This window comes from Equus przewalskii, chromosome 19 (genome assembly GCF_037783145.1).
Source record: "Equus przewalskii isolate Varuska chromosome 19, EquPr2, whole genome shotgun sequence".
NCBI classification, from domain to species: Eukaryota; Metazoa; Chordata; class Mammalia; order Perissodactyla; family Equidae; genus Equus; species Equus przewalskii.
In genome coordinates this window covers 13,568,467-13,594,951 of record NC_091849.1, presented here as the reverse complement: position 1 = coordinate 13,594,951, position 26,485 = coordinate 13,568,467, and the positions used below count along the sequence as shown (strand labels likewise).

Genomic DNA, 26,485 nt, shown 5'->3' with positions numbered 1-26,485 from the left:
TTTGGCTAAACAATTAGAATCACAACATCGTTGGAAGCAAACAAAATCCCAGAATTTATACCACGTAGTTTACACGCGTAAAGCTCGATTTTGCCAGCTAGGGAAAGGATAACCTAAACCAAGGGAAGTGATGAAAACAAAATAGCGACGCTAGGATGGGTCAGAGAGCAACACTTGGCAAGTTGTGCCAAATTAGTCGACCAAGCAAAGCACTCTATCGGAATTGCAAAGTAGGAAGTCCTATTTTTGACTCTGCTGACCTCAGTGAAAATTTCCTTGTTTTTAAAAATGGGCATAATTCTTTGCTACCTAACAAAGAGGCCCGTTATGAAAATTAATGAGTCTATAAAATGCTTGACGTCTCTAGAAGCCCAAACTAAATACACGCTATAACTTCGCATTCGTGGAGTTCATGGTCCTGGTTCTTTGAAGAGCTGCCAGTCTTTATTAGTATTCCTGTGACACCCTCTACCACTATAAGTTCACTTTCAAGTCCTCATAAAATTAATTAGTAAAATGCCCATATTTTAAGACGGGACTTTGCCTTCAGAAATGGTTTCCACTCTCCATATGATAAGTGTTAAGGTAGTAACTACCGAGAAGGATGAGGAGCAGTACGTTCCCGCAGAGGAACCCGTCCCGGGGCGCGAGCTCCCAGCAGAGCCCGAGCACCCCGCGGGCGCTCTCCCGACTGCGCCCCTCGGGGCCCGCTGGGGGCTCTCGCAGCCGAGCCGCTCCGCTCATCAGGGGAGCCCGGGACCCCCCGCGCTCCGGGGACGCCCCCGGGCCGGGCTCGCGGCGGGCCCAGCGGGGCTCGATTACTTTCGCCTGGGCGAGAAGCAGCCCCGCCGCCCCAGCGGGAACCCTACGGTGGGGAGGTGGGGCGACGACAACAAAAAGAAGCACAGGAGGAGGAGATCCTCCCGGGAAGGGCCGGCCGGGAGGGGGAGGCGGCGGGCTGTGGGGCGGAGGCCGCGACCTGCGGAAGGACCCCGCGCAGGCCGCCTCGCGCCCCGCCGCCAGCAGCCGGCCGGCCCGGGAGAGGCGCACCGCCCCGGCCCGCGCCCCGGGACCCCCGCCGCCCGGCCAGCCGCCCGCGTGCCCCGCCCCTCGCGCCGCCGTCCCCGCCCCCTCGCCCAGCGCCGCCCGCGCGCAGCGTCTCGCGCCGGCCGGGCCCGCCCGCCGGGAAACAGCCGCGAGAGCAGCGGCCGCTGCAGCCGCCAGCGCGCCTTCTCCGCCCGCGCTGTCGTTCTGCCCCCGCCCTCGGCGCCTCAGCCCCGGCCCGCGCCCGCGCTCCGGCCAACGTCCTCTCGGGGCCGCCCCGGGCCCGCCGCCCCTCCCCCGGGCGCCGAGCCCCCCAACCGTTGCGCTCGCCCTCGGCGCGCGGCCCGCGCCTGCTTCCGGGGCGGGCGGACTGGGGCGCCTGGTGCCGCCGGCCGCAGCGACAGCGCCCCCGGGAAGCCGAGGAGGAAGGAGAGAAGAGGTGGAGGTGGGCGCAGGCTGAGTCGCGGCCGGGATGTCCGGGCAGCCGCCGCCGCCGCCGCCGCCGCCGCAGCCACAACAGCAGCAGCCGCTGCCGCCGCCGCCGCCAGCGGCCGTGGCCCCCGTCTCCGGAGTCGTGCTGCCCGCGCCCCCGGCCGTCAGCGCCGGCTCCTCTCCGGCCGGCTCGCCGGGCGGCGGCGGCGGCGGCGGCTTGGGGGCCGCGGCGGCCGCCCTGCTCCTGCACCCGCCGCCGCCGCCGCCGCCGCCCCCGGCCACCGCGGCCCCGCCGCCGCCGCCGCCGCCGCCGCCCCCGCCGCCCGCCTCGGCGGCCGCCCCCGCCAGCGCGCCCCCCGCGCCCCCCGGCCTGGCCGCGGGCCCCGGCCCGGCCGGAGGCGCCCCGGCCCCGGGCCTGGCGGCGGGCAGCAGCGCCGCGGCCCCCTTCCCGCACGGGGACTCGGCCCTGAACGAGCAGGAGAAGGAGCTGCAGCGGCGGCTGAAGCGCCTCTACCCGGCCGTGGACGAGCAGGAGACGCCGCTGCCCCGGTCCTGGAGCCCGAAGGACAAGTTCAGCTACATCGGCCTCTCGCAGAACAACCTGCGGGTGCACTACAAAGGTACTGGGCGTGTGTCCCGCGGTGGGAGCAGGGCCGCCGAGCGCCGCGACCCGCCCCCGCCCGCCCTCCCGGGGCTCGGTGCCCTCGGAGGTGACTCGCCGGCCGGCCTGCTTCTCCGGGGGCGGGATGGGGGTCCCCGGGAAAGGTGCGAGATTTGGGGAAGGGAAGGTGAGTATAACGCTCCTCGGTATAATGGAGCTGGTAATCCTAGGCCAGGAGTGGGACACCTTGAGGGAATCCAGGATGACAGGACAGAACTCGCTTTTTGATTTCCCTTTAAGATAAACCTTAGGGCTAGGACAGAGGAATCCAGGGACTCGGAGTTGGGTTACATTGTTCTCCAGGTGGTGGTGGGGCAGGCGTTCTCTTCTTGGAGAGGCGCACGACTCCGAGGTATGATTTCTAATTAAGGGAGAGCAGGGATATATAGGGGGAGGAGTGATCAGTGGAGGATTTTGTCCAAAATTAGGCCAGAGATCGTCTAGGGGGACAAAAGGACGAGGAGCCCAAGTTTGCCCATCAGTGTATCTTACTCAAAGCAAGTGGGAGGGAAGCAGTCAAACCTCAGGAGTCCGCGTTTTCTTAGGGGAGCAGAAACCTACTCTGCTGGTGGGAAATGCCCTATATTTACGGGTTGGCGTTATATGAAGTGTTGTTGAAAACAGGGATCTTTTAAAATGTTGGTCTTTAAAAGAAAATTGGCTTATGTTTCACACCTGCAGTTGAGAAAACAGACAGCCTCAGCCTTGTGCTTGTCCCCCTCCTCCTTCACCTACCTCTCCTGTGTTAAAACAAAGCTTTAAGCAGATCAATTGTATATAAAATTATAAATTTCGGTGGCATTTTGAAATGTAGCCCAAATTAATAGCATGCGCCAAGTTTACTTGTCTGGGAGGGAAAAAAAATCAATCTAATGTATCAGTCTGTCTGGAAACAAATCCATTTTTTTTAGGCCCCAAACCTGAAGCAGGAGCTTTTACATTCAAAGCAGCCTCATTTTGATTGGCTACAAAGGGAGGGTCTTAATCAGATCCTAGTGACATGGGTATAGGGGGTATAAACAACTGTTGTGGTTAAATTCTTAAAGTCTACAGGACTGAAATTTGAGAAGAACCTTGATAAATAAGTTACTATTAAATCAGAAAGGAGAATGGCGACAGCAATTTGCAAAAAGATTTGGTTGCCAAGAATCACACACAAAAATAGGCTTTGTTAATATTGCTTCTTTTTATCCCTAGATCCAGAGAAGTACTTTCAATTTAAAATGTTATGTTGCTTACTCTAAATGGCTGAAAATTTCAAAATGTTGGACCTGTGTTTTTCCTTAAGTTAGGACATTCTGTTAATACCCTGTGAAGGCTGTCGTTTAATTTTGTATTTTAATTTGCGTGAACTGTACTATGTTATGAAGTGTTTACTTCTGCTCTGACTACTAGGAAGCTTTTTGTTAGACTTGACAAAACTTGATTTTAAATTTATGGTTGATGGTTAATAATTAGCTTCTAAAATCAGAGGCAGAAGATATGGAAGATTGTGGAACAAAGAATCCCGGCTTTCCTGAGTCCTGCAGTCGTCTGTGATTTTTGGCATGTTACAAAACAGGGCCTCAGTTTCTTCCTCTGAGTGATGAGGGAGTTGAACTGGATGGTTGGTAAGGAAATTTCCAGCTCTCTGAATTTCCATGATATCTAAGATTCGTGATTACGGTTTGTTTCGCACTGTACCATGCCTTAATTAGTTTTGCTAACTCCTTTTACATAAAATTGATGATTTGGGTTGGAGAAAAGTGCATGCTTATGTGAAATTGCTTGAGTTTGGAATATTTATGACACTGCTGTCTCAATTATTTTTCCTGTTGGCCTCTTTATTGCTTTCTGTTGTGTAATACCAAGATTCACTGTCTGGAAACTACACTCTTTTATAAACATAAGCCATTATTTCTGGAAGAACAAATTTTGTTTGTCGTCCTTTTTCTTTTCTCTCCCTCTCTTCTGTCTCCCCTTTGTCTCCCTCCCCCCTTGTCACAAACACAGTCTCTTTTTCCCCCTTCTGCTGCCTCTTCCTCTTGTCTTGTTATTTTAATGGGTTTTTTTTTCCTCCTGTTGTTTTTCTGAGTGCCTTCTGAGTGCACCATACCAAAAGTACTGGGCAACTGTGTCCTAGAAATAAGGGAAGGGAGCGCAGGGGAAGTGTCGTAGGTAGTGGGGTAATAAAACTGAAGCGATGAAATAAGAAGACTGGATTTTATTTAACCTATCACTGTGCCACATCGATTTTACGTCAGCATTTTAAGACACTTTTAACATGAAAAACTGCTTTTCATGAAGTTTTTTGCATATTGCAGAATTTCAAAAAATTGGTGATCATTATTTTCCAGAATGATGAGGGTTTTCCTTACCTTCGAAATAGAAATATCTTGATTTCTTTTGCTCTGAACAGATTCTGTTTTTAAGTTGTTTTTCTAAATTGGAATTGCTGTCTTTGGAAGCAGTGTGGCCTCTTAAATGATTTGAGGGGATCCGTATTAAACAATGCCAGACATGCAGACAAGGTTGATCGGATTGCAGAGGAATAGCAGGGTGTGTAGACTATATTTTAATAATTTTGAAAAGACCTTTCACTTAGTGGTTACACACCAACTGTTGAAACGCTCAAGGGTGGCTCCTTTTATTTTTAAAATTCTTGTCGGCTTTGAATAAGTACAAATGTGACAAATTTGGACTTAATTATAATGATAACTTTATTCCAACTTAAAGCATTTTAATGAATATGACAATGGACTTGACTAGTGTAAATGTTTCAGTTGCAGATCACATTTTTATGTTTGTGAAGTTATCACTATTTGGATACTTTACAAAGCATTTTGATACACACACATGCACATACGTACATACACTCACATGTACATTAGTTTATCGGGACATGATGGTGGAATTCTCATTTTAGATGTGAGAAAGTGGGAGCACCGAGAAGGTAGATTTTCCAAGTCACAAGTAAGCCAGGATTGGAAACTAATTTTCACCGACCCTGAATTTAGTGTTCTTTCCGCTATACCAGTATTGCCTATTTTGATTTGTATGAGTCTTAGTTTTCTCAAATAGATAAAATCTAGTGATCACATTTAGAACTTTCTGAAAAACAGTTGGCATTAAAAGTACTTCCTCTGGGGAAAAATGTTACCTGGAGCACACTAGTGTCACGGAAAAGTCCAGACACCTGGATTACACTGATTTAGGGCAGCTTAGAATAAACGCAAGATAAGTGAAAGTTAGGAATGCTAGGAAGCAGTGACGTTGCGAATTGCACTTTTTATTGGAGGCATTATTAACAGTATCCCGCCAAATGGGTTGAACTTTTGGTATGCCTAACTCCTCTCTCCCTCACTATCCCCAGCCATTGGGCCTTTAACAGTTCCTGAATTTGATTGTTTATCTAATTTCTTGCACTTCTAAGGATGAACAAATATCTCAAATATTTGCTTGTCTGCCAGTACCTGTGTCTTTTAGGAATTATGAGGGTGATAGAAACATCTTGAAAATCAAAGAATTTAAAAACAAGACTGGGCTTTTCCTGGGGATCTCTTTGCCCAAATTTTGAGAAATTCAGCTTTAAAAATGCCAGTTGATAACTGCAAGAATTAATCTAATAATCATTCAGAAAAGTAGACAACAGTAATAATAATTTATTGAGCACTTGCTATAGGGTATATATTCTATTAGACAGTTTGTATATGTGCTTTGTTCTCTATTCATTCTTTCATTTATTCAACAAGCTTTTAATGAATGTTTATTTTATGCCAGGTTCAGGGCTCTCAAAGTTTTGAATAAGATACTGTGTTCAAAGGGCTCGAAGGACATAAAACAGTGAGGGAGTGAGGGATGTTGGAGAGAATACTGTGGAAGACAGGAGGAGCGCCTGTCCCAGGCTGACATTGAAAGGGATGAAGTTGGTGGGTCATGGACAGCTTCTTGGCCAGTGGGACATCTTAAATGATGAGTAGGATATAGGGGAAGAGGAGGGGCTGGGCATTACAATGTGAAGAAGCATACGCAAAAGCATAGAGGAGAGAATTATTGTTTATGTTTGGATCTGCAAGCAGTCTTGGGTTGTTGGAATTTGTATCACAAGGAGCAGCTGGAAAAAGATTGTAAGAGGCCTTATAGAATATTTTATTTAGTTTAGATCTTATTCTGTAGGAGATGAGGAATCATCAAAGGATTTTAAATAGGAAGTGACTGGCTCATATTTCCATTTTTTGTTAGATTATGCAACTAATTGGAGGATGGATTCAAGGGGTTCACGACTGGGAATAGCAAACTCATTTAGAAGGCTGTTGCAGCAGACCATATGAGAAATAAGGACTTGAACTTGGTCAGTGGTAGGGGTGGGGAAGAGCAGACATATTTATGATATGTTTTGAAGTAAACACTGGCAGGATATTATGGGATGATAGAGAAGTCAAGGATGATGCTTGGGTTTCTAGCTCTGTTAGGTTCTTACAGTGGACCATGAATCAAATAAAGATTGCAAGGAAGTATTACAATATATTTGGAGATAAGTAACAATGGGAATCTTAGTCATGTGATCTGACTTCATGGAACCAGAAGAAGCCAAAGAAACAAGCCTTACAGAAAGAACAGAAACAGGTCTTCTGAAGTTAAGGTGGCTCTAAGAAATTGCAACAACTGGAGTTCGTGAATTTTCACTTGATTCTACTGTTAAAGTGACTCAGCTACAGTTGCTAGTTTCTGTTATTTTCTTCTCTTTTCCCTACTGACTAGCTTATCCTTTCCTTCCTATTTCAAATTCCTGAGAGACTTAACAGATTGGCCTAGCTAATTGCCATCATTCTTAGTTGGGTAGAGCTTTTCATTCTATCCTAATGGGATGGATTGGTGGCCTTCACATCAGCTGCTAACCTGTGTTCAATCAGCTGTGGGGGTGTGAGGGTAGTTAGGAAATACAGAACATCCGCCTGGCACCAGGGTAGTCTTTCAGTAGGGACAGTGGTGAGGCAGTTTCTTCTAGGAAGGGTTGGCATGTACTATAATAGACCTGAGCTTAGGAGAGAGGTCTAGGTCATGACTGATTTGGGAGTCACCTCTAGGGGCTAGTTGAAACTCAGAGAGAGCAAGTAAAGTCAGAAGAGCAGTGGTCCAAAGATGGAACCTGAGCAACACCAATATTAAAAGGCTGAATGGAGCCCAAGAAGAACTGGTTAGGAGGTACCTGGACAGAGGAGAATCAGAAATGAGGAAGTGATCTGTAGGGTCAAATGTAACCAATAGGTTTAGTGAGATGGGCACAGAAAATTTCCGACTGGATTTGGAAATTAGATCATTGTGACCTTAGGGAGCGCAGTTTGAATTGAGTGAGGGGGCCAAAAATCAGAGTAAGTAGAAGGGACCAGGTGAAGAGGATAGTGAATATAGATAACTCTTGAGTAATATAGATGAGGAAAGAGATTAGGCAGTACCTGGAGGAGGATGGAGGTAAAGGCAGGATTTTTTTTTTCTAAATGGCTAATAGTGAAGTTACATTGTACCTGGAGATTAGCTTCTAATGACAGCGTATAAAATGAAAATCCACATAATCAAAATTATCCCTAAGAATTCCTTTGGAAAGTACTGTTGTAAAGTAGAGACTCTTGTATCATTTCTAAGTCTTGTTTTAGTTTGGCTGTGTGAGTACAAACTGAAGTGACATAAGTTAGCTGAGAGTATGATGTTAGTCCAAGGTATGGAGTCTCAGTAAATGTCGACAAAATTTAACGTATATTTTAACACACAACATAAATAGTAACAATACCTGTTTTTGTTACCTTGAAGTTAAAAAAAGTTTATTAGACTCACCACCAACCCCAGTGCATTATTGACAATGATTTATAGCACAGAGGCATATAATTTTATGAAAAGTATATATATTTTTTGAATACTGCGTCCTTATGAATTGAGGAGAAGGAGAGTAAATTGGGAAAGGATGAAAATACAAGCTTGGGAGGCTGACAGGGTAAGGGCTTGGAGGGAGGAAAGTCGTTCAGGAGCACAGGGTGGTTAGTGTTGAAGGAGGGGACTACATACTATTCCTCTGATAATAGCGGAAGAGGTGAAGACTAGTATGGACAGAGACCAGTTTGTAATAGAGCGGAGAGTGGATCATGACCATATATAGTGGTGGAGTCCTGTTTTATGATAAAGTAGGTGATGTAGTTTGCTCACTGAATTTGAGTAGAGGACTTCACTTAAAGGGAAGGATAAAAGTGTGGACTAGCCATTGAGGGGAATGGGGAACAAGCTAACTAAAGGTTTCTGAATGTGGTGTTGATAGCAGTGGGAGAGCCCAGCTGAACAGCATTAGTTCATAGCTGTGGCCATTGCAAGATTTTTGAACTTTATTCAGCAGAGGCCAGCTGCCCGGTGCAGGAGTAGGGAAGGTAGATTATAGTGTTGATCTAAGGCTGTGGTTTTGCTGGTGGATGTGATGGAATAATAGGCATATCAGGGAAATCAAGGCTATTTCAGAGCTTTTAAGTGATTACCGTATAGCCCCATCCTGGAAGAGGAAAAAGAAAAACAAACAAGAAAGGGTAAGGGTTCAGGCAATTGGAGGTCCCTTGATGTTGAAGAGGAAGTGTAGAAATGAAGTCTTTAGAATGGGGAGGGGGAGGAGAGTGTGTCCTAGAGGAAGATGGAGGCATATCTACTAGAATGCCAAAAACGTGTTGCTGGAAAAACCTTATGTTTTCCATAAAGTTGCGTACTAAAAGTAATGGGGCTTATGGGAAAAATAGGGCTGGGCAGACCACTTAAAACCTATAGAACTTTGCAACCAGAGCACTACAAAAATAACAATACGAGCCCAGTTAAATTTCCACTGGCATTTGTGCGCAATATCACAGGCTGCTGATCTTTTGCGGCCTTAAGCCTTGGGGTTTGGGCTTTCTTCTTAGAGATGTAAGTGCTTGACAGCTGTTTAAGCAAAAATGAAAATCTGATTCAGAGTTTAGCCATTTTCACCATTTTTTTCTTAAACAAAACAAAGGTGTACCTTTAGCTATTAGAAGGGCTAAAATCCAAAGAAAACCTGACAATGCCAATTGCTGGTGAGGATGCAGAGCAACAGGAACTCTCATACGCTCTGATGGGAATGCGAAATGATACAGCCACTTTGGAAGATGGTTTGGCAGTTTCTAACAAAGCTAAACATAGTTTTACCATATGATCCAGCAGTTGAGCTCCTAAGTATTTACCCAACTGATTTGAAAACTTATGCTCACACAAAAACCTGCACGTGAATGTTCATAGCAGCTTTTCTCCTAATCGTGTACAAGAAGAAGCAACCAAGATGTCTTTCAGTAGGTGAATGGATAAACTGTGGTACATCCATACAGTAGAATATTATTCAATGATAAAAAGAAATGAGATATCCATTCATGTGAAGACTCATATGGATCTTAAATGCATATTGCTAAGTGAAAGAAACCAGTCTGAAAAGAGTATATACTGTATGCTTTCAATTATATGACATTCTGGAAAAGGCAAAACTATAGAGATAGTATAATGCTAAGGGGTTGTCAGGGGCTTAAGGGGAGGGAAAGAGGGTGGGATAGGCAGAGCACAGGGGATTTTTTAGGGCAGTGAAAGTGTTCTGTATGATATTGTAATTGTGGATATATGGCACTATGTATTTATCAAACCCACAGAACTTTACAGCAAATTTAATAAAATCATTGAGGAGGGAGAGAGAGATCTCAGGATAGAATGCAGAATGTGACAAAACAATCTATTACAAATGTATGAAAAACCTCAGAGAGGAGGAGAGAAACGGTGCTGACCTAAAGAACTTTGGAACAGTGGAGTCTGTTAAACTAAAGGGAAAGTAAACTACATAAGGTCTGAGCTCTTGTTGACAAAGTTGTATCCCATGGGGATATGGGTTAGCAGTTCTGATACTGCTGTATGTCTAGTGGAATCAAACAAATAAATGGATGGCAGATGGTGGGAGCTAGGTTTCTTACCTTTGGAGTGGAATTTTACAGATAAGCAAGGGCCGGAGGTTAGAATGATCTGTGTGGTAACGGATTAGAGTTGGAGACATCAGTATGAAAGGCAAACTTAGTTTAATACAGAGACAGATGATTACATATAGAAATACAGATATGTGTATGTACAGGGGTTTAGTAAAAACCTATATTTCCTTGCTCTTGTCAATGAGGGGGCCTAAAAGCAATGACCCCCCAGTCACAACGAATACATCTGGTACCTAGATCTGGGGTTCTGATGCCATTTGCCAGTAAAAGGAGCCAGGGTCCCCTGAAGAAAAGGCTGATTCTAGGGCTGGGGCAGGAAATATACAGGATGAGCCTCCAGCATTTCGAAGTGCCTGAAAGTAACAGAAAGAAAAAACATACAATGGAGGTGTGTCCAAGTGCCAGAAGAGCCAACTGAAAAAGCTCTCGGTGGCTAAAGGGGGAACAGTTTGAGCAACAGAAGAAACAGAGTAGTATTGAATTATAACCCAAAGTATGAAATAAATATGCATGAGATGCATGAGTCCATACTGATAAAAACAAAGAGGAGATCTCTTAGCACTTGGTGATCTATTGCTCTTGAGTTTTCCCCATATGGCTTAATAAAGTGGCAAGTGTAGCAGTTCCTGAAGCTGATAAACACTATAGGAATGCACTTCAGTAGGAATCTTGGCTTAAAAAAATTTTTTTTTTGAGGAAGATTAGCCCTGAGCTAACATCTGCTGCCAATCCTCCTCTTTTTGCTGAGGAAGACTGGCCCTGAGCTCACATCTGTGCCCATCTTCCTCTACTTTATATGTGGGACGCCTGCCACAGCATGGCTTGCCAGGCGGTGCTATGTCCACACCTGGGATCCGAACCAGTGAACCCCAGGCTGCTGAAGTGAAACATGTGCACTTAACTGCTGTGCGACCGGGCCAGCCCCTTGGCTTTTTTTGATGTAGGGCATTTTGTATATTCCTAATTTTCTCTTTAATTCATTTATGTACTGAGGAAAGCTGCCTTCTGAACTATATGACTTCTTTATTATGCTGACGTCACTCCCGGAATGCTGACGTCACTCCCGGATTTATGAAGTGCATGTGAGCTAATTTGTATTCAAGAAATGTATTTTGTAGCAGAACAGACTTTCTTAGAATTTGATATTTCTGAGGCGGAATAGTTTCAGGTGATGTCAGAATCCAGTGGGACTCCAGGAAGGAATAAGTGAAGATAAGAGTGGAAGTCAGTGGGAATAAAGAGATCCAGGAATTAAAATGCAAAAATGGTAAAATAGACACAGATGTGAAAAGTCTGTTAGTGTTGTCTGGGAAAGATACATGTTGGCTGTGAGGGCCTGTGAAAAGGAGGTTAGAGCAAGTCAGAGAGGTCGGGGAAAGAGTGAGTGAGGAAGTGCAGCTTGAGCTAAGCCCTGCGGGGCGAGGAGGACCTAACCCAGCTGAGAAGGAAGGGTGGAGCTTTCCAGTTAGAAGGAAGAGCTGGGCAAAGGCTGTGGCCCGGCGGCTGACTGGAACAGAGAGGAGGTGGAAAATGCAGGGGGAGGGCAAGATCAAACAAGATGTTCAGGAAATTTCTCTCTCTCCTAAGCGGAATGGGAGGTTTGTAGGAAGGAATTTTAGTTGTTTTGCGGGATGGCGGTACAAGGAAGGCTGATTTATATTTCCAGAAAGGCACCTGGCTGCGTGTTGGAGAGTGGAGGGGGTGGTGGGGTGGGCTTTATTCAGACCTTTCTCATTTCACTTAAATGCAATCAACAGATTGTTTGGATGGAAAGAGATAAGCTTGCTAGTCTTAGAGTTTTGAAGCAATAAATGTGTTTTCTTCTTGAGCCGTATAGAAAACACTTAACATTGAAGACTTGTGGTTTTAAAAGTTTACGCTTTGGTAGTGTGAGGTTGTTTTTTGGTCACCACAGAATTTAAGGTAATAAACTTCCTGCTGATGAGCATTATTAGAAGTAGACTCTCCACTCTGATCTCACTAGTCTTGTCTAAGAAATAGTATGAATCCCTTTAATCTTGCATCTAAACTTTTTCCTAGGTCTTTGCATTTGAATTTAATTTAAAAATGAAACAAATCCTTTGACATTTATGGAATTTTTCTTCAATGTCTTAGTAAAGCGTAATGAATAAAACGGAACCTTGAAGATTGATGATTGTGTGGTTCTTCACAGTTATTTTTGCACAATGGAAAGTGTAGGGAATTTTAATTCATATATTAATTTAATGCATGATTCTGCTGATTGGGGCAAGTGATATAACCTCTGTAAGAATTTCTCCATTTTTAAAAATGAAGTTAAATACCTATTTCACAGATGTTGAATGAGAAAAATCTGTACAAAAGCACATAATACTTGGAGACATTATTTACCCTCAAATACTAGGTTTCTTTTGCTTTTCTCACAGAAGTAGCAAGAATAGGAGATGGGAATACACGCGAAGTGATCCCAGAATGCTCATTGTAACCAGATCCTTCCTTTGGGTTCAGAGCTTGCACTGGATCAGGCTTCGGGAATTTAAACCCCAGCACAGATCCTGCTTTGGAATTCTCACACAGCCGGGTGACCTTGGGCCAGTTTTCATCTTCCCTTAGTTTTCTCAACTGTGAAATGATAATAAATACTATCTATTTTAGAGTTGTTTCGAGTGCTGAGTTAATAAATATAATGCTCTTAGAAGAGTGCTTTTCACGTAGTATTAAATGTATATTAACTATTATCATTTATTATTATTATTATTATTAAGTATACCTGGAGATTACCTTATCCCTAAAAGTTTTGGTCACTTCCCTTCCAGCAAAACCAAAACCAAAAATAAAAGCTAGTTGATTTAGGACTCCAGGGTTAATAAGGATTTTCTTTAGATTTATTTTTAACTGTGTAAATTTTAAAAATGCATTTAGTTTACATAACCTTTTCCTAGGCAATTCAATTATTTGAACATATTTTTACTGAAATAGATGTTTCGCTGAAACCATAATTTATTAAATGTCTATTTTTAAAAAATGACTGTTGTCATTCTGCAGATTTATGCCGTTATTTTTTTATTCTGCTTAGCTCAATGTAAATCTATTACCTACTATGTTAAAGCAGTTTTAGGGGTGTCTATATATTGCTGCTTCCATTTTTATCTTCCAAGCCAAGTTTATCACCTCACAGTGGTCACCAGGCTGAGAATTTACTTCTGCCCATAACATGTATACTTATGGCATCTATGGATACAAGTTTTCATGGTGATAGAAAAGAGTGGATGAGTTCATTTAGTTTCTTTTGGGCCCTGTGGACATGTGCTAATTTGCCTTGCGAGTGTAAACTTAACTGTTTAATGGTGGAGTATGCATTGGTAATTTGATAAAGTATGGTAAGGGAAGGTGGGCTCTCATTGGCATATGATGGTTCTTGTATAGCTAAGACATAATTTTTTTTTTTTTAAGATTTTATTTTTTTCCTTTTTCTCCCCAAAGCCCCCCAGTACATAGTTGTATATTCTTCGTTGTGGGTCCTTCTAGTTGTGGCATGTGGGATGCTGCCTCAGCGTGGCCTGATGAGCAGTGCCATGTCCGCGCCCAGGATTCGAACCAACGAAACACTGGGCCGCCTGCAGCGGAGCGCGAGAACTCAACCACTCGGCCACAGGGCCAGCCCCTAAGACATAATTTTTAACTTAAAAGAAGGTATTTAGTTTTTAATCAGTCCTGGTAAAGGTGAGAAGGGAATGAAGGTAATGTTATAGGATGACTGAAAGATTCCTGACGTTAGTTTGTGTTGGGTGAAGCGTATCTAACTAGCACACCTGAACGATGATTTAGAGTGTCGTTCCTCAGACAGCCCTGTGGGGATTGTGGAGACTGGTCTCGCTTACTCGCTTGCGTACTTTCTGACATGCTCCCTCAACTTCTGTTCTTTCTTCTTCTGTGGTTTTATGGGCATATTTTCTCCTGCTCACTTGATTTTGTTCATGTGCTGGCCTTTGAGGTAATCTGTGTCCTGGCCGAGGGATGGGAGGGGATTGTGAGTGAAGGAAACCCTTGGGGATTAGAATTGAGGAAGAGCTAATTTAAAAAGTCTAAAAGCCATTATCTAACGTTTCCTAAAGATGTCAGCAATGGTATGGTGTTACATTCCTTTCTTAAAAAAGAAAGAAAGAAATACGACTAGAGCTTATATATTTCTCAGTAGCCTGTAACTGACCAAAGAAATTTTATGGATCAGCCTTTGTATAGTATTGGCGATAAGTATGTCAAAGAACAAAATTGTATATTCTTAAAGTAAGAAAGCTATTTTGCCAATTGAATCTAATTATATAAAATTTCATTTAAAAATATATGATTTAGATTCTTCTGGTTTAAGAAACAGGCCATTTGGCAAGAGTGTTGTTTACGAATTTTATAAATTTTATACAAATTTAGATCTAATAAAATTAAAATCATATTCTCATCATGTTCTTCAAATGCAGCCTTTTTTTCTCTTAAAAATATAGTCTACCGTAAAATACTTTATTTAATTTGCATAAAGGACTGCTAGAATCAATATGTTCAGATTCTGAAATTTTACTAAAACTAATAATAGTACGAAGAGTTCCATGGCTGACTTCGGCTGTTTTGCATGCTGGATTAATTGTGATGATAAATGTTTCATTAAGTCTTTGATTATTTGTACTGATGGGAGCAGAAATGTATATGTCATTCTAAAACTTATATTTGTTCCTGAATCATTTCTTAGGATTTTCATTTGAATATGTCATTTGATCTTTTTTCCTCTCTGTTTCATATGCAGGTCATGGCAAAACCCCAAAAGATGCAGCGTCAGTTCGTGCTACACATCCAATACCAGCAGCCTGTGGGATTTATTATTTTGAAGTAAAAATCGTCAGTAAGGGAAGAGATGGGTAAGTGTAAATTTTGGTGGCAAAAATCATTTGCTATCCTTGGATAATTATTTTTGTTTTGATTCATAATGTTTATGATGTAATTGGAAAATTGGAATCTTGGGAATTTTGGTAATTGGAAAAGTAGAATATAAATATTCCAGTATAACAGGTTGGATCTGGTTCTGCTTACATACTTGTTGAAGCTAATGCTTGAGTTGGTGAAATTAACCAAGTTTTTCTGGTAGTTTTGTCATTAAAATGGAGAATTGGAATTAAACAATAGAGAGACGATGACTCATTTTCCGTGCCTTTTCTGAATTCTGCTGAGAAGTTAAATCTTCTCAAAGCTAGTTAACCAAAGCCGAAAGGTGATTCATAGGTATTTTACAGGGGTTCAGACTTAGAATTTTAGATTTGGATCAGAGAATGTATGTTTGTACGCTCTCAATTGGAGGTGATGCCCAAGGATTAAGATGCGGTTTAGAAGCTTCTAACTGAGAGCTCCATATAGATCTGGAACCAACTTTTCTATCATTGCTTTTCAGCTTGGGGTCAGTGTGTAGTGAGTGTGTCTGTACATCAGAATCACTTATGGGACTATTAAAAATTATGGTAGTTTGGACCTAACCCCAGAAGTTCCTAAATCAGTATTTTCAGAAGTAGAGCTTTGGGCAAGAAAGGCATTTTGAGGAAGCTTCCTAGGGAATTTTGGTGCATATCTCTGGTTGAGAACTCATTACCTAGAATCAATGGATGTGTCCTATGGTATTTCCTGATAACTTCATCGTGGCATCAGAGATCCTTTAAAGCATCCATCGAGTCATTTATCCAGGTATCAAGATAAAGTTATTGGACTGTGTGAGTAAATTGACCTGTATTTGAAGTGAATCATTTAACCCCCTCTTAGTGCTGCTTCTGTGTTTGACAAAATAAGTGTATTCAATAGATTATTCCTCTTACTTTATTTGCTAAATCTTCTCAATGTCAACAATATGGAAAGTAGGAAGTGAAACCTTGGCATTCAACGATAACTTTTTATTTAACTGCCTCAGTTTTCTCAGGGTGATCAAGCCAAAGATAAAATCAGAGAAGCTGAAGATAAAGTGGTTGAGAGACCTCAGATTGAAATAGGCACATGATTGTAACCATTTCTAACTCTACTGCTGCGTACTCACTCAGTAAGCCGGTTCTTCTATACTTCTAATTATGTCATCAACCCCATAATGCTGGTGTTGCTCAGGATGGTTCCCAGGGTTCTCTTTACCTTTCACTCTACATTTCTATCTTTGCACGATCTTCACCTTGTATTTTCATGGCTACAAACATCCTGATGAGTCTCAAATCTAAAGCTATATCTCAGATTATTCCCTTGAGCTCTAGACCAATATGTCTAACCAGATATTTGCATTTGAATGTCCCACAGGCATTTAAATTTAGCTTGTTTAAAAATGTTTGTCTCAACACCAGCTTGGTTAGTGGTTTCACTATTGCTAGATTGAGAAGTTCCTGCTTTTAACTTTGTCCGTCTCTACAGCCTCTGCCTTGGTCAGGTCTTGGTAATTTGTTCCCTATATTTCTAAAGTGGTTGGTTCTTTGTCTCCCAGTTGCTCCCTGTTTTGCTCTTACTGCAGTCTATAACTGTTGTCAGTGTTCTTTCTAATACGGGACTGAATTGTGTCTGTCCCCTTCCTGAGATCATTTGGTACACCTGTTGCTTTGAGGATAAAATCTAAATCTTCTTAGCAGGGTCCTTCATGATGTGACTAACTCCTTTGTAATTTTTCAGTCTCCTCTTTGTTACCAGGATCCCTCATTCTTTTTTTCCTTTCATTTTTAAAATTAGGTATATTTTGCATATAGCAAAATTTGTCATTTTTAGTGTGCAGGTCTGTGAGTTTTGACAGATGTGTACAGCCATGTAACCACCACCACAATCGATATATAGAATACTTCCATCACCACCCCAAATTCTTCCATACCCTTTTGTATACAACCTTTCTCCATCACTAGCGCCTGGCAACCACTGATTGGTTTTCTGTTACAGTTTACTGTTTCTAGAATGGTATATAAATGAAATCATACAGTATGTAGCCTTTTAAGTCTGGCGTCTTTCTTTTAGTGTAATGCATTTTGAGCTTCATCCTTGTTGTTGCCTGTGTTGGTAGATCAGTCCTTTTTACTGCTGATCATGTGGATGAACCAACCAGTTTCCTTATCCATGCTTCAGTGAAAGGGCAGCTGAGTTGTTGCCAGTGTTTGGCAATTAGGAATATAGGCACTACAAGCATTTATGTACAGTTTTTTGTATAAACATGAGTTTTCATTTCACTTGGATAAATATTTAGGAGTAGGATTGCTGGATCTTATGTTAAATGCATTTTTAACTTTATAAGAAACTGCCAAATTGTTCTGCAAAGTGGCCGTACTAGTTTTCATTCCCACCAGCAGTGTATGAGAGTTTCTGTTGCTCTGCCTCCTCAATGGCATTTCATATTGTCAGGTTTTTTTGTTTTAAATATTTAGCCATTATAATAGATATCTAGTGGTTTTTTGTTGTGGTTTTAATTTGCATTTCCCTAATGACTAATGATGTTGAAGAATCCTTAATTCTTACCTACTTTTTTTTTTTTTTAACAAATTCGATAGTTCCCTTATTTTGATTTTTAAATTAATCACTTGTCAGTGACTGTGGAGGTGGTTCAGAAATGACTTACAGATATACTTAATACTGAATGACAGCTAAATTGAACGGAATGTTTCTTTGGGCATTTCTCATTTTGTCATTTACTCCAATTAAATTCAAGGTCCTTAAACCTCGCCTCTTTCCTGAACTGTGGAAGCTCTAACCGAGGCTTCCAGTTAATCTCCATTTCCACTTTTCTGCAAGCTTAGACTTGGAGAAATAAGCCCCAGAAAATAGGAAGTAGGTGCTAAACAGGGTTGAATCAACATAAAGTGACTCAAGAGAGAGGGATGGAACGAACTTTTTAGGTTAGAAAATACGCCCAAGAACCTGTTTCTCATCAGAATCAGCATCTGCGAATAATGCGTTGGGTAACAGCAGTTATGTAACACCATAAGGTACTATTTGTAGTTCTCTGCCTGTACATGCTGGCTCCTATTTCTAATTCTATGCAGACTCTTTCCTTCCTGCTCACATTCACCTTCTCTTATCCCTTTCCTCATTTGTCTAGCTTAACTAATTACTCTTCAAGTCCTAGTTTAAAGGTACCTTTTTTGTGGCATTTTCTCTTCTCCAAAATAGGATTGTGCTTTTTTTCTATGCTTCCTTTACATTTTGGACAGACTGTAATTATAATATCTACACTGTCTTAATTGTCTGCTTACTGGTGGCGTACACACTACAGATTCAAGGGTAAGGGACTATTTTAGGGGCCGGCCTGGTGGCGCAGCGGTTAAGTTTGCATGTTAACGATTCCCTGCGGCCCAGGGTTCACTGGTTCGGATCCCAGGTGCAGACGTGGCACCGCTTGGCAGGCCATGCTGTGTTAGGCGTCCCACGTATAAAGTAGAGGAAGATGGGCACGGATGTTAGCTCCGGGCCAGTCTTCCTCAGCAAAAAGAGGAGGATTGGCAGCAGTTAGCTCAGGGCTAATCTTCCTCAAAAAAAAAAAAAGGGACTATTTTATATTTCTGTAACTCCAGTACTTAATTTATGGCTAGCATTTATATGAAAGAATAAATGAGAAACAGTACTTACCTCCTGTATATTCTTGGAGAAAACTGTTGTATTTCTTTGGTCAGATTTTATTTATCTCTCTGGTAAACTTTTTGAACAGAATTGTAGTTACAGCCCAATGCTTGGAAGGGAAGAACAATTCACGTCTGGAAGAAAAGAAAGTCATAGTGCTAATTTTGGCCAAGTAATGTCTTTCTGGAGATGTATTGAACTGTATCAAGAGATGTAAAACTTCCTTCCTAAACTCCTAGCATCTTTGTAAAGAATGGACCAGAAAGAGCAGCTGTTAGTCACCTTTCATTTGCAGTGATATATGCTCATCTGAGAGTTTCTTATACTTAATTTAAAATTGAGTTTCCATTTAAACAGTATGTTTATCCAAGATTAGGACATGTAAATAAATACTTGGATCCAAGATCTCAGTTTTTTAAGATAAATTGTCATTGCAGCAAATTTTCCCATGAGATGGCAGGAGTTGGATATGAATTGCCTCTTAATATATCAGTGATATTCATTATTTCTGGGTCTGCCGTATAAAATTAGAAATATGACTGTGATGATTGTTGTATTTTTTTATCGCCTAAGAAATAAGGCTTGAAGGAACTTCCTTTTATTGAGTAAAAGAACTAATATGTTTTGTTTTCTGCATTGGGTTTTCATTTAAACTAAAAATAGTTTTTGTGTATGTTCAGCAAAAAATAAGCTTAATTTTTTAAGATGAAATAGCCTGTCTAAATTTTGTGATTAGTTTAAGAATACATTTTTAATGTATTTTGCAACAAAAAAATTAAATCGCCTTATCTGCATAACTTTTTTTAGGAGACATATTTAGAGAGTAAATATTTACTTTGTGTTCTTGTTAATGATTGCTGACTGTCAGGATGAATTTCTGAAAGCATTCTGTCGCGTGAATGTACTTTCAGTTCAGGAATTTCATTCAAGTTTTAAATTATGCATACTAATAGAGGCACTGAAGATACAGTTAATTCTAAATGTGAGAGATAATAAATTTTTTATTTGAAAATTTTTAGAATTAGAATTTATTATGTGTGGTATTTTTAGCTCTTCCAACAAAATATTGATGCCACTCAGCCAGTGATTCAGAAGAAACCAGTGAGCAATCCAGACTCTCTGTTCTATTCCTAAATTCTTCTGCTGATAATAAAGTTCAGTCTTCAGAATGTTCCTCCTGTGCTACTCATCTTCTGGATTATTTCTTGGGGGAATGGAAAAGAGAGAAAGGCCTTTCTTCCCATCTAGCTTTAGAAGGCTTTAGAAACTCTTTCTTTTTAGTTTTGATTAGCAGCAAATGGAAACACAGATGGAAATGTGAACAAACACAAGTAAGTAGTATATTTATTAACTTAACAAATATGTACTGAACACGTACGATGTGTCAGACATTGTCAGCAGCTGAATGATAAGTAAGAAATTATTTTATTCATTGCTGACTTATGGGTATTTCCTACTAGAGAATCTGACAGTAGAAACTGAATAAATGGATTGAGTCAACTGAATGTGCATCCTTGCCCTTAAGGAATGTCGCATTCAGTGTTTGGAGGGTACAGTGGGGCAGGGCAAGGGGCAGACGTGCAAGTAACTCCAGATTAAGACATAGTGTACTAAGTGCTTTGAGACTGAGAGAGTATGAATGATTAATTCTAGCTCAAGGAAACAGATTTATAAAGGAAGTGGTATTTTATAGGCCTTATAAAATGAGTAAGAATTTGAGAGGCTTTATTGGAGAAAAATATTCTAGACTGTGGTAAATGGCTGGACTAGTCTCATGGGAGGAGTGGAATTGTATAGTGTCTTTGGCTGAGATATATGGCTCCATGTCATTGGAGGCTTGAGGGATTATAGTGAAGAGTTTACAGAGGTAAGAATGGAATCAGATATTAGAGAGCCTTGATAGTTCTAAGGTGGAATATTCTGTAGATAGTAGGGAGCCTTCAGTCTTTTTGTGTAGGGCAGTGATATATGTTTTAGAAATAGAGTACTGGGTGGGGAGGGGATACAGTGTGTGATGGCACTGTGAAAGACGGCGAGAGATAGGGGTTAGGTTATTAGTCTGTTTCTTAGGAATGGATTGTGATAGAGATTAAAAAGAAAGGAAAGGAGGAGGAGGAGGTTTAATTTGTTGGATATCTGTTATGTACCAGATACATAGGAATCTAAGATTTGTAAGGATGGATTGGCTAAGACAGGACCCCTGCCCTCCAGAACTTAACAGGTAAGGGAAATGAACATGTCAGTAAATAATTAAATATAGTATAAAATATGTATAGTAACAGATACATGAACAAACTAGGGAAGAAGTATGGTGGAAAAAGTGACCAACTCTGTTGAAAGATAGGGTGGCGATCAGGGAAGCCTCCATAGAAAGCTTGCTTGCATCTGTTAAACTTCGGTCTCTCTCACTTCCTTGTCCTTGAGCCACCCATTTACCCCGTTAGACTAATTTCCCAGGGATCCCTCAAGAGAGAAGCAGAGTTTTCAAAGATGAGTAGCTGTTTTGGAAGCTGATTAGGTACTTTTGCTAAGAAATACAGTGAAGTTCTTTGGGATTGGAGAGGTGGACATTTGAATATTGGCTCTGCTACTTACTAGTTCTGTGGCCTGTACTTTTCAACAGACTCTTTGTTTCCTCGTCCATAAAATGGATATAATAGTGCCAACTTCATAGGATTAGATTAAATAATTTGCTTAAAGTACTTATTAGAGTGGCTGGTGCCCATACCTGTTGCTGCTGTTGCTGATGGAGAAAGAGCAGCCCCAGGTTTGTGGGAGGAATGTGTCCAGAGAGGATCTTGAAGGGACTTAGATTGCTAGGGGTATTACGCTTTGTCTTTTAGGTGCTCCTTTTAAGCAGGGGAATGATAACAATTGGATTTGCCTTTTAGAGAGGTTACTCTGATGGTAATTTGGAAAATAGAGAGGTCTGAGATGGACATCAGAGGACCAGTTGGCCTATTATGATTTTAAATTGAGGGCTTAATCTGTGTAGCGTGGTCACAAGGAAAGTAGATTTCTTAGCTATTTAGGATGTTAAAAAAAAAAAAAAACTTTATTAGGAAGTGGGAGTGGCAAGGGTAGCTGTGGAGAGAGAAAGAGTGAAGTGTGACTTCCAGGTTTCTGGCTTGGACAGTTGATTAGATAGATGGTGCTGTGACTAAACAAAATAAAAATACTGGAGGGAAGTGGAGTTTTGAAGTTGCAGACGATGGGAACAATACAGTGTTTGACCTGCTGTGGGACATCTAGATGATTAATTAGTAGTAAGGCTTTGACTAAAAATAAATGGGATTTAGGAGAGAGAGCTGAGCTGTAGGTGGATTTTGGAGTCATCAGAATGTACGTTGTTGAAGCCCTGGGGATTGATGTGATCACCCAAGTATGTAGTGAAAAAAGAGAAGAGGGCCTGGGCTGAACACTTGACACACCATCTTTATGGGATATAAGGAGGAGAGAATCTAGCTAAAGATTCCGAGAAGGAATGATCAGAGAGCTAGAAGGAAGATACTAGAGAGTATTGTGTGTTGGAAGCCAAGGAAGTCAATTAAAAGAACTGAAGTGGCCACTGGTTTGTCATTTAGGAGGTTGTTAATCCTTGTTACAGCAGTTTCCTTAAAGTTAGGGTGGAAGCTGGTGCAGTGTGTCAGTTAGAGGTAAGGAATGGAAGTAATGGACCCAGTGGACTGCATAGCTCTGTGGCTGTTGTGAGAAACAATAATTCTTGATTCATTCAGAAAAATAATACACTGCCAATTCAAAGCTTCAAAGGTATGGAAAAAATGGGGAAGAAAGTTATAATCTTGTATAATCGCTACTAATTTGTTTCTTTCTAGTTTTTATATATACACTTTTGTGTATATATATATTTATAAATTATTTATTATTGAGTTAATGATAGGTTACAATCTTGTGAAATTTCAGTTGTACATTATTGTTTGTCAGTCGTGTTGTAGATGCACCACTTCACCCTTTGTGCCCACCCCCCACCCCATCTTTCCCCTGGTAGCCAATAATCTGTTCTCTTTGTCCACATGTTTAAATTCCTCATATAGTGGAGTCATACAGAGATTGTCCTTCTCTGTCTGGCTTATTTCTCTTAACATAATTCCCTCAAGGTCCATCCATGTTGTTGCAAATAGGATGATTTTGTTCTTTTTTATGGCTGAGTAGTATTCCATTGTATATATGTATATATATGTGTGTGTATATATATATATATATATATATATATATATATATATATATATATATATATACACCACATCTTCTTTATCCAGTCATCTGTTGATGGGCACTTAGGTTGCTTCCATGTCTTGGCTATTGTAAATGATGCTGCAGTGAACATAGGGGTGCATGGGACTTTTGGAATTGCTGACTTCAAGCTCTTTGGATAGATACTCAGTAGTGGGATAGCTGGATCGTATGGTAGTTCTATTTTTAATTTTTTGAGGAATCTCCATACTGTTTTCCATAGTGGCTGCACCAGTTTGCATTCCCACCAGCAGTGTATGAGGGTTCCTTTTTCTCCACAACCTCTCCAACATTTGTTACTATTTGTTTTGGTTATTTTTGCCATTCTAATGGTTGTTAGGTGATATCTTAGTGTAATTTTGCTTTGCATCTCCCTGATGTACAGCGACCATGAACATCTTTTCGTGTGCCTATTGGCCATCCGTATATCTTCTTTGGAGAAGTGTCTTTTCATGTCTCCTGTTCATTTTTTGATTGGGTTGTTTGATTTTTTGTTGTTGAGTTGTGTGAGTTCTTTATATATTATGGAGATTAACCCTTTGTTGGATGTATTACTTACAAATATTTTTTCCCAGTTGGTTGTTTTTTTGTTTCAATCCTGTTTTCCTTTGCCTTGAAGAAGCTCTTTAGTCTGATGAAGTCCCATTTGTTTATTCTTTCTATTGTTTCCCTTGTCTGAGAAGACATGGTGTCCGAAAAGATCCTTTTAATACTGATATCAAAGAGTGTATTGCCTACATTTTCTTCTAGAAGCCTTATGGTTTCAGGTCTCAGCTTTAGGTCTTTGATCCATTTAGAGTTTATTTTTGTGAATGGTGAAAAAGAATGGTCAATTTTCATTCTTTTACATGTGGCTTTCCAGTTTTCCCAGCACCATTTGTTGAAAAGACTTTGTTTTCTCCATTGTATGCCCTCAGCTCTTTTGTCGAAGATTAGCTGTCCATAGATGTGTGGTTTTATTTCTGGCTTTCAATTCTGTTCCGTTTATCTGTGCACCTGTTTTTGTACCAGTACCATGCTGTTTTGATTACTATAGCTTTGTAGTATGTTTTGAAGTCAAGGATTGTGCGATATTGGCCTGTAGTTCTCCTTTTTCATGCTGTCCTTGTCATGCTTTGGCATCAGCATGATGTTGGCCTTGTAGAATGTGTTAGGAAGTGTTCTATCCTCCCTAATTTTTTGGAATAGCTTGAAAAGGGTAGGTATTAAATCCTCTCTGAAAGTTGGGTAGAATTCCCCAGGAAAGCCATCTGGTCTTGGGGTTTTATTCTTTGGGATGCTTTTGATTACTCTTTCAATCTCTTTCCTTGTGATTGGTCTGTTCAAATTGTCTGCTTCTTCTTGACTAAGCTTTGGGAGATTGTAGGAGTCCAAGAATTTATCCATTTCCTCTAGGTTATCCATTTTGGTGGCATATAGTTTTTCGTAGTATTCTCTTATAATCCGTTGTATTTCTGCGAGGTCTGTTGTTATTTCTCCTCTTTCATTTCTGATTTTGTTTATTTGAGCTTTGTCTCATTTTTTCTTTGTAAGTCTGGCTAGGGGTTTGTCAATTTTATTTATCTTCTCAAAGAACCAGCACTTTGTTTCATTGATCCTTTCTGCTGCCTTTTTTGTTTCAATAGCATTTATTTCTGCTCTGATTTTTATTATTTCTCTCCTTCTGCTGACTTTGGGCTTTGTTTGTTCTTCTTTCTCTAATTCAGTTAGGTGTAGTTTAAGATTGCTTGTTTGGGATTTTTCTTGTTTGTTAATATGTGCCTGTGATGAATTTTCCTCTTAATACAGCTTTTGCTGTATTCCATATGAGTTGGTGTGGCATGTTATCATTTTCATTTGTCTCCAGGTATGTTTTGATTTCTTCTTTAATTTCTTCAATGATCCATTGCTTGTTCAGTAGCATATTGTTTAGTCTCCACATCCTTGTGCCTTTCTCAGCTTTTTTCTTGTAATTAATTTCTAGCTTTATAGCATTATGATCAGAGAACATGCTTGTTATTATTTCAATTTTTTTAAATTTGTAGAGGCTTGCCTTGTTTCCCAACATATGATCTATCCTTGAGAATGTTCCATGTGCGCTTGAGAAGAACGTGTATTCTGCTGTTTTTGGATGGAGTGTTCTATATATGTCTATTAAGTCCATCTGTTTTAGCTTTTCATTTAGCTCCACTGTTTCTTTGTTGATTTTCTGTCTGGATGATCTGTCCATTGATGTGAGTGGGGTGTTGAGGTCCCCTACTATTATTGTGTTCTTTTTGGTATCGTCTTTTAGGTTTGTTAATAGTTGCTTTATGAACTTTGGTGCTCCTGTGTTGGGTGCATAGATATTTGTAAGCATCATTTCTTCTTGATGAAGTGTCCCTTTGATCATTATATATATGTCCCTCTGTGTCTCTCTTTACCTGCCTTATCTTGAAGTCTGTTTTGTCTAAGTATTGTGACACCTGCTTTCTTTTGTTTGCTGTTAGCTTGGAGTATTGTCTTCCACCCCTTCACTCTGAGCCTGTGTTTGTCCTTGGAGCTGAGGTGTGTTTCCTGGAGGCAACAAATTGTTGGATCTTGTTCTTTAATCCATTTTGCCACTCTCTGTCTTTTTATTGGAGAGTTCAATCCATTCACATTGAGAGTGATTATTGATGCATGTGGACTTAATGCTGTCATTCTGTTGCTCGTTTTCCAGTTTTCCTGTGTTCCTTTGTTTCTCGTCCTGTGTCTTTTAGCCTCCCCATTGACTTCTGCAATTTCTTATGCTGGGTTTCTTACATTTTTCTGTATTTATGTTTTGTGTCTCTGGTCTGTTTTTTAGTTTAGTGGCTACCCTGAAGTTTGTGTTCAGAATCTCGTGTATAACATAGTCCATTTTCTGGTGGTCTCTTACTTACTTAGCCTAGACTGTTTCAGTCTCTTTCCTCCTCCCCTCCCAAATTATTATTTTCATCTCTTATTCCAACTTGTGTTGTGAGTTTGTGGTTAGAGTGATAACATTGCCTTTGCTTTGATGATTTACTTCCCTTTATCCTAATGCTATAGTTGAATATTTGCTATCCTGTTCCAATTCTATCTGTTTGTCTCCCTACTCTGTTTTGTGACCCCTTTCTGCCTTTTTTTCTTTTTTCAGGTATGAGAGCCTCCTTGAGGATTTCTTGTAGTGGAGGTCTTGTGGCTACGAAGTCCCTTAGCTTTTGTTTGTCTGGAAAAGATTTAATTTCTCCCTCATATCTGAAGGATATTTTTGCTGGATAGAGTATTCTTGGCTGAAGATTTTTATCCTTTAAAGTTTTGAATATGTCACTCCAATCTCTCCTAGCTTGTAAGGTTTCTGTAGAGAAATCCTCTGAAAGTCTGATAGGGGTTCCTTTGTAGGTTATTTTCTTCTGCCTTGCTGCCTTGAGTATTCTTTCTTTGTCATTCATTTTTGCCATTTTTACTACTATATGCCTTGCAGTAGGTCTTTTTACATTGACAAATCTAGGCAATCTGAAAGCTTCCTCCACACGCATTTCTCCCTCAATCCCTAGATTTGGGA

General features: G+C 40.9%; 1 protein-coding gene across 1 annotated transcript in view; it reads left to right on the top strand.

The window, feature by feature from the left end:
• Positions 1-1,384: 1,384 nt before the first annotated feature.
• RANBP9 (RAN binding protein 9) overlaps positions 1,385-26,485 on the top strand; it is a 92,763-nt gene continuing 67,662 nt past the window's right edge. The window contains exons 1-2 of the mRNA XM_070584104.1: positions 1,385-2,096; positions 14,900-15,011. Of these exons, the coding sequence (XP_070440205.1) occupies positions 1,517-2,096; positions 14,900-15,011 (692 nt within the window). The 5' untranslated portion in view covers positions 1,385-1,516. The remainder of the gene's footprint in view (positions 2,097-14,899; positions 15,012-26,485) is intronic.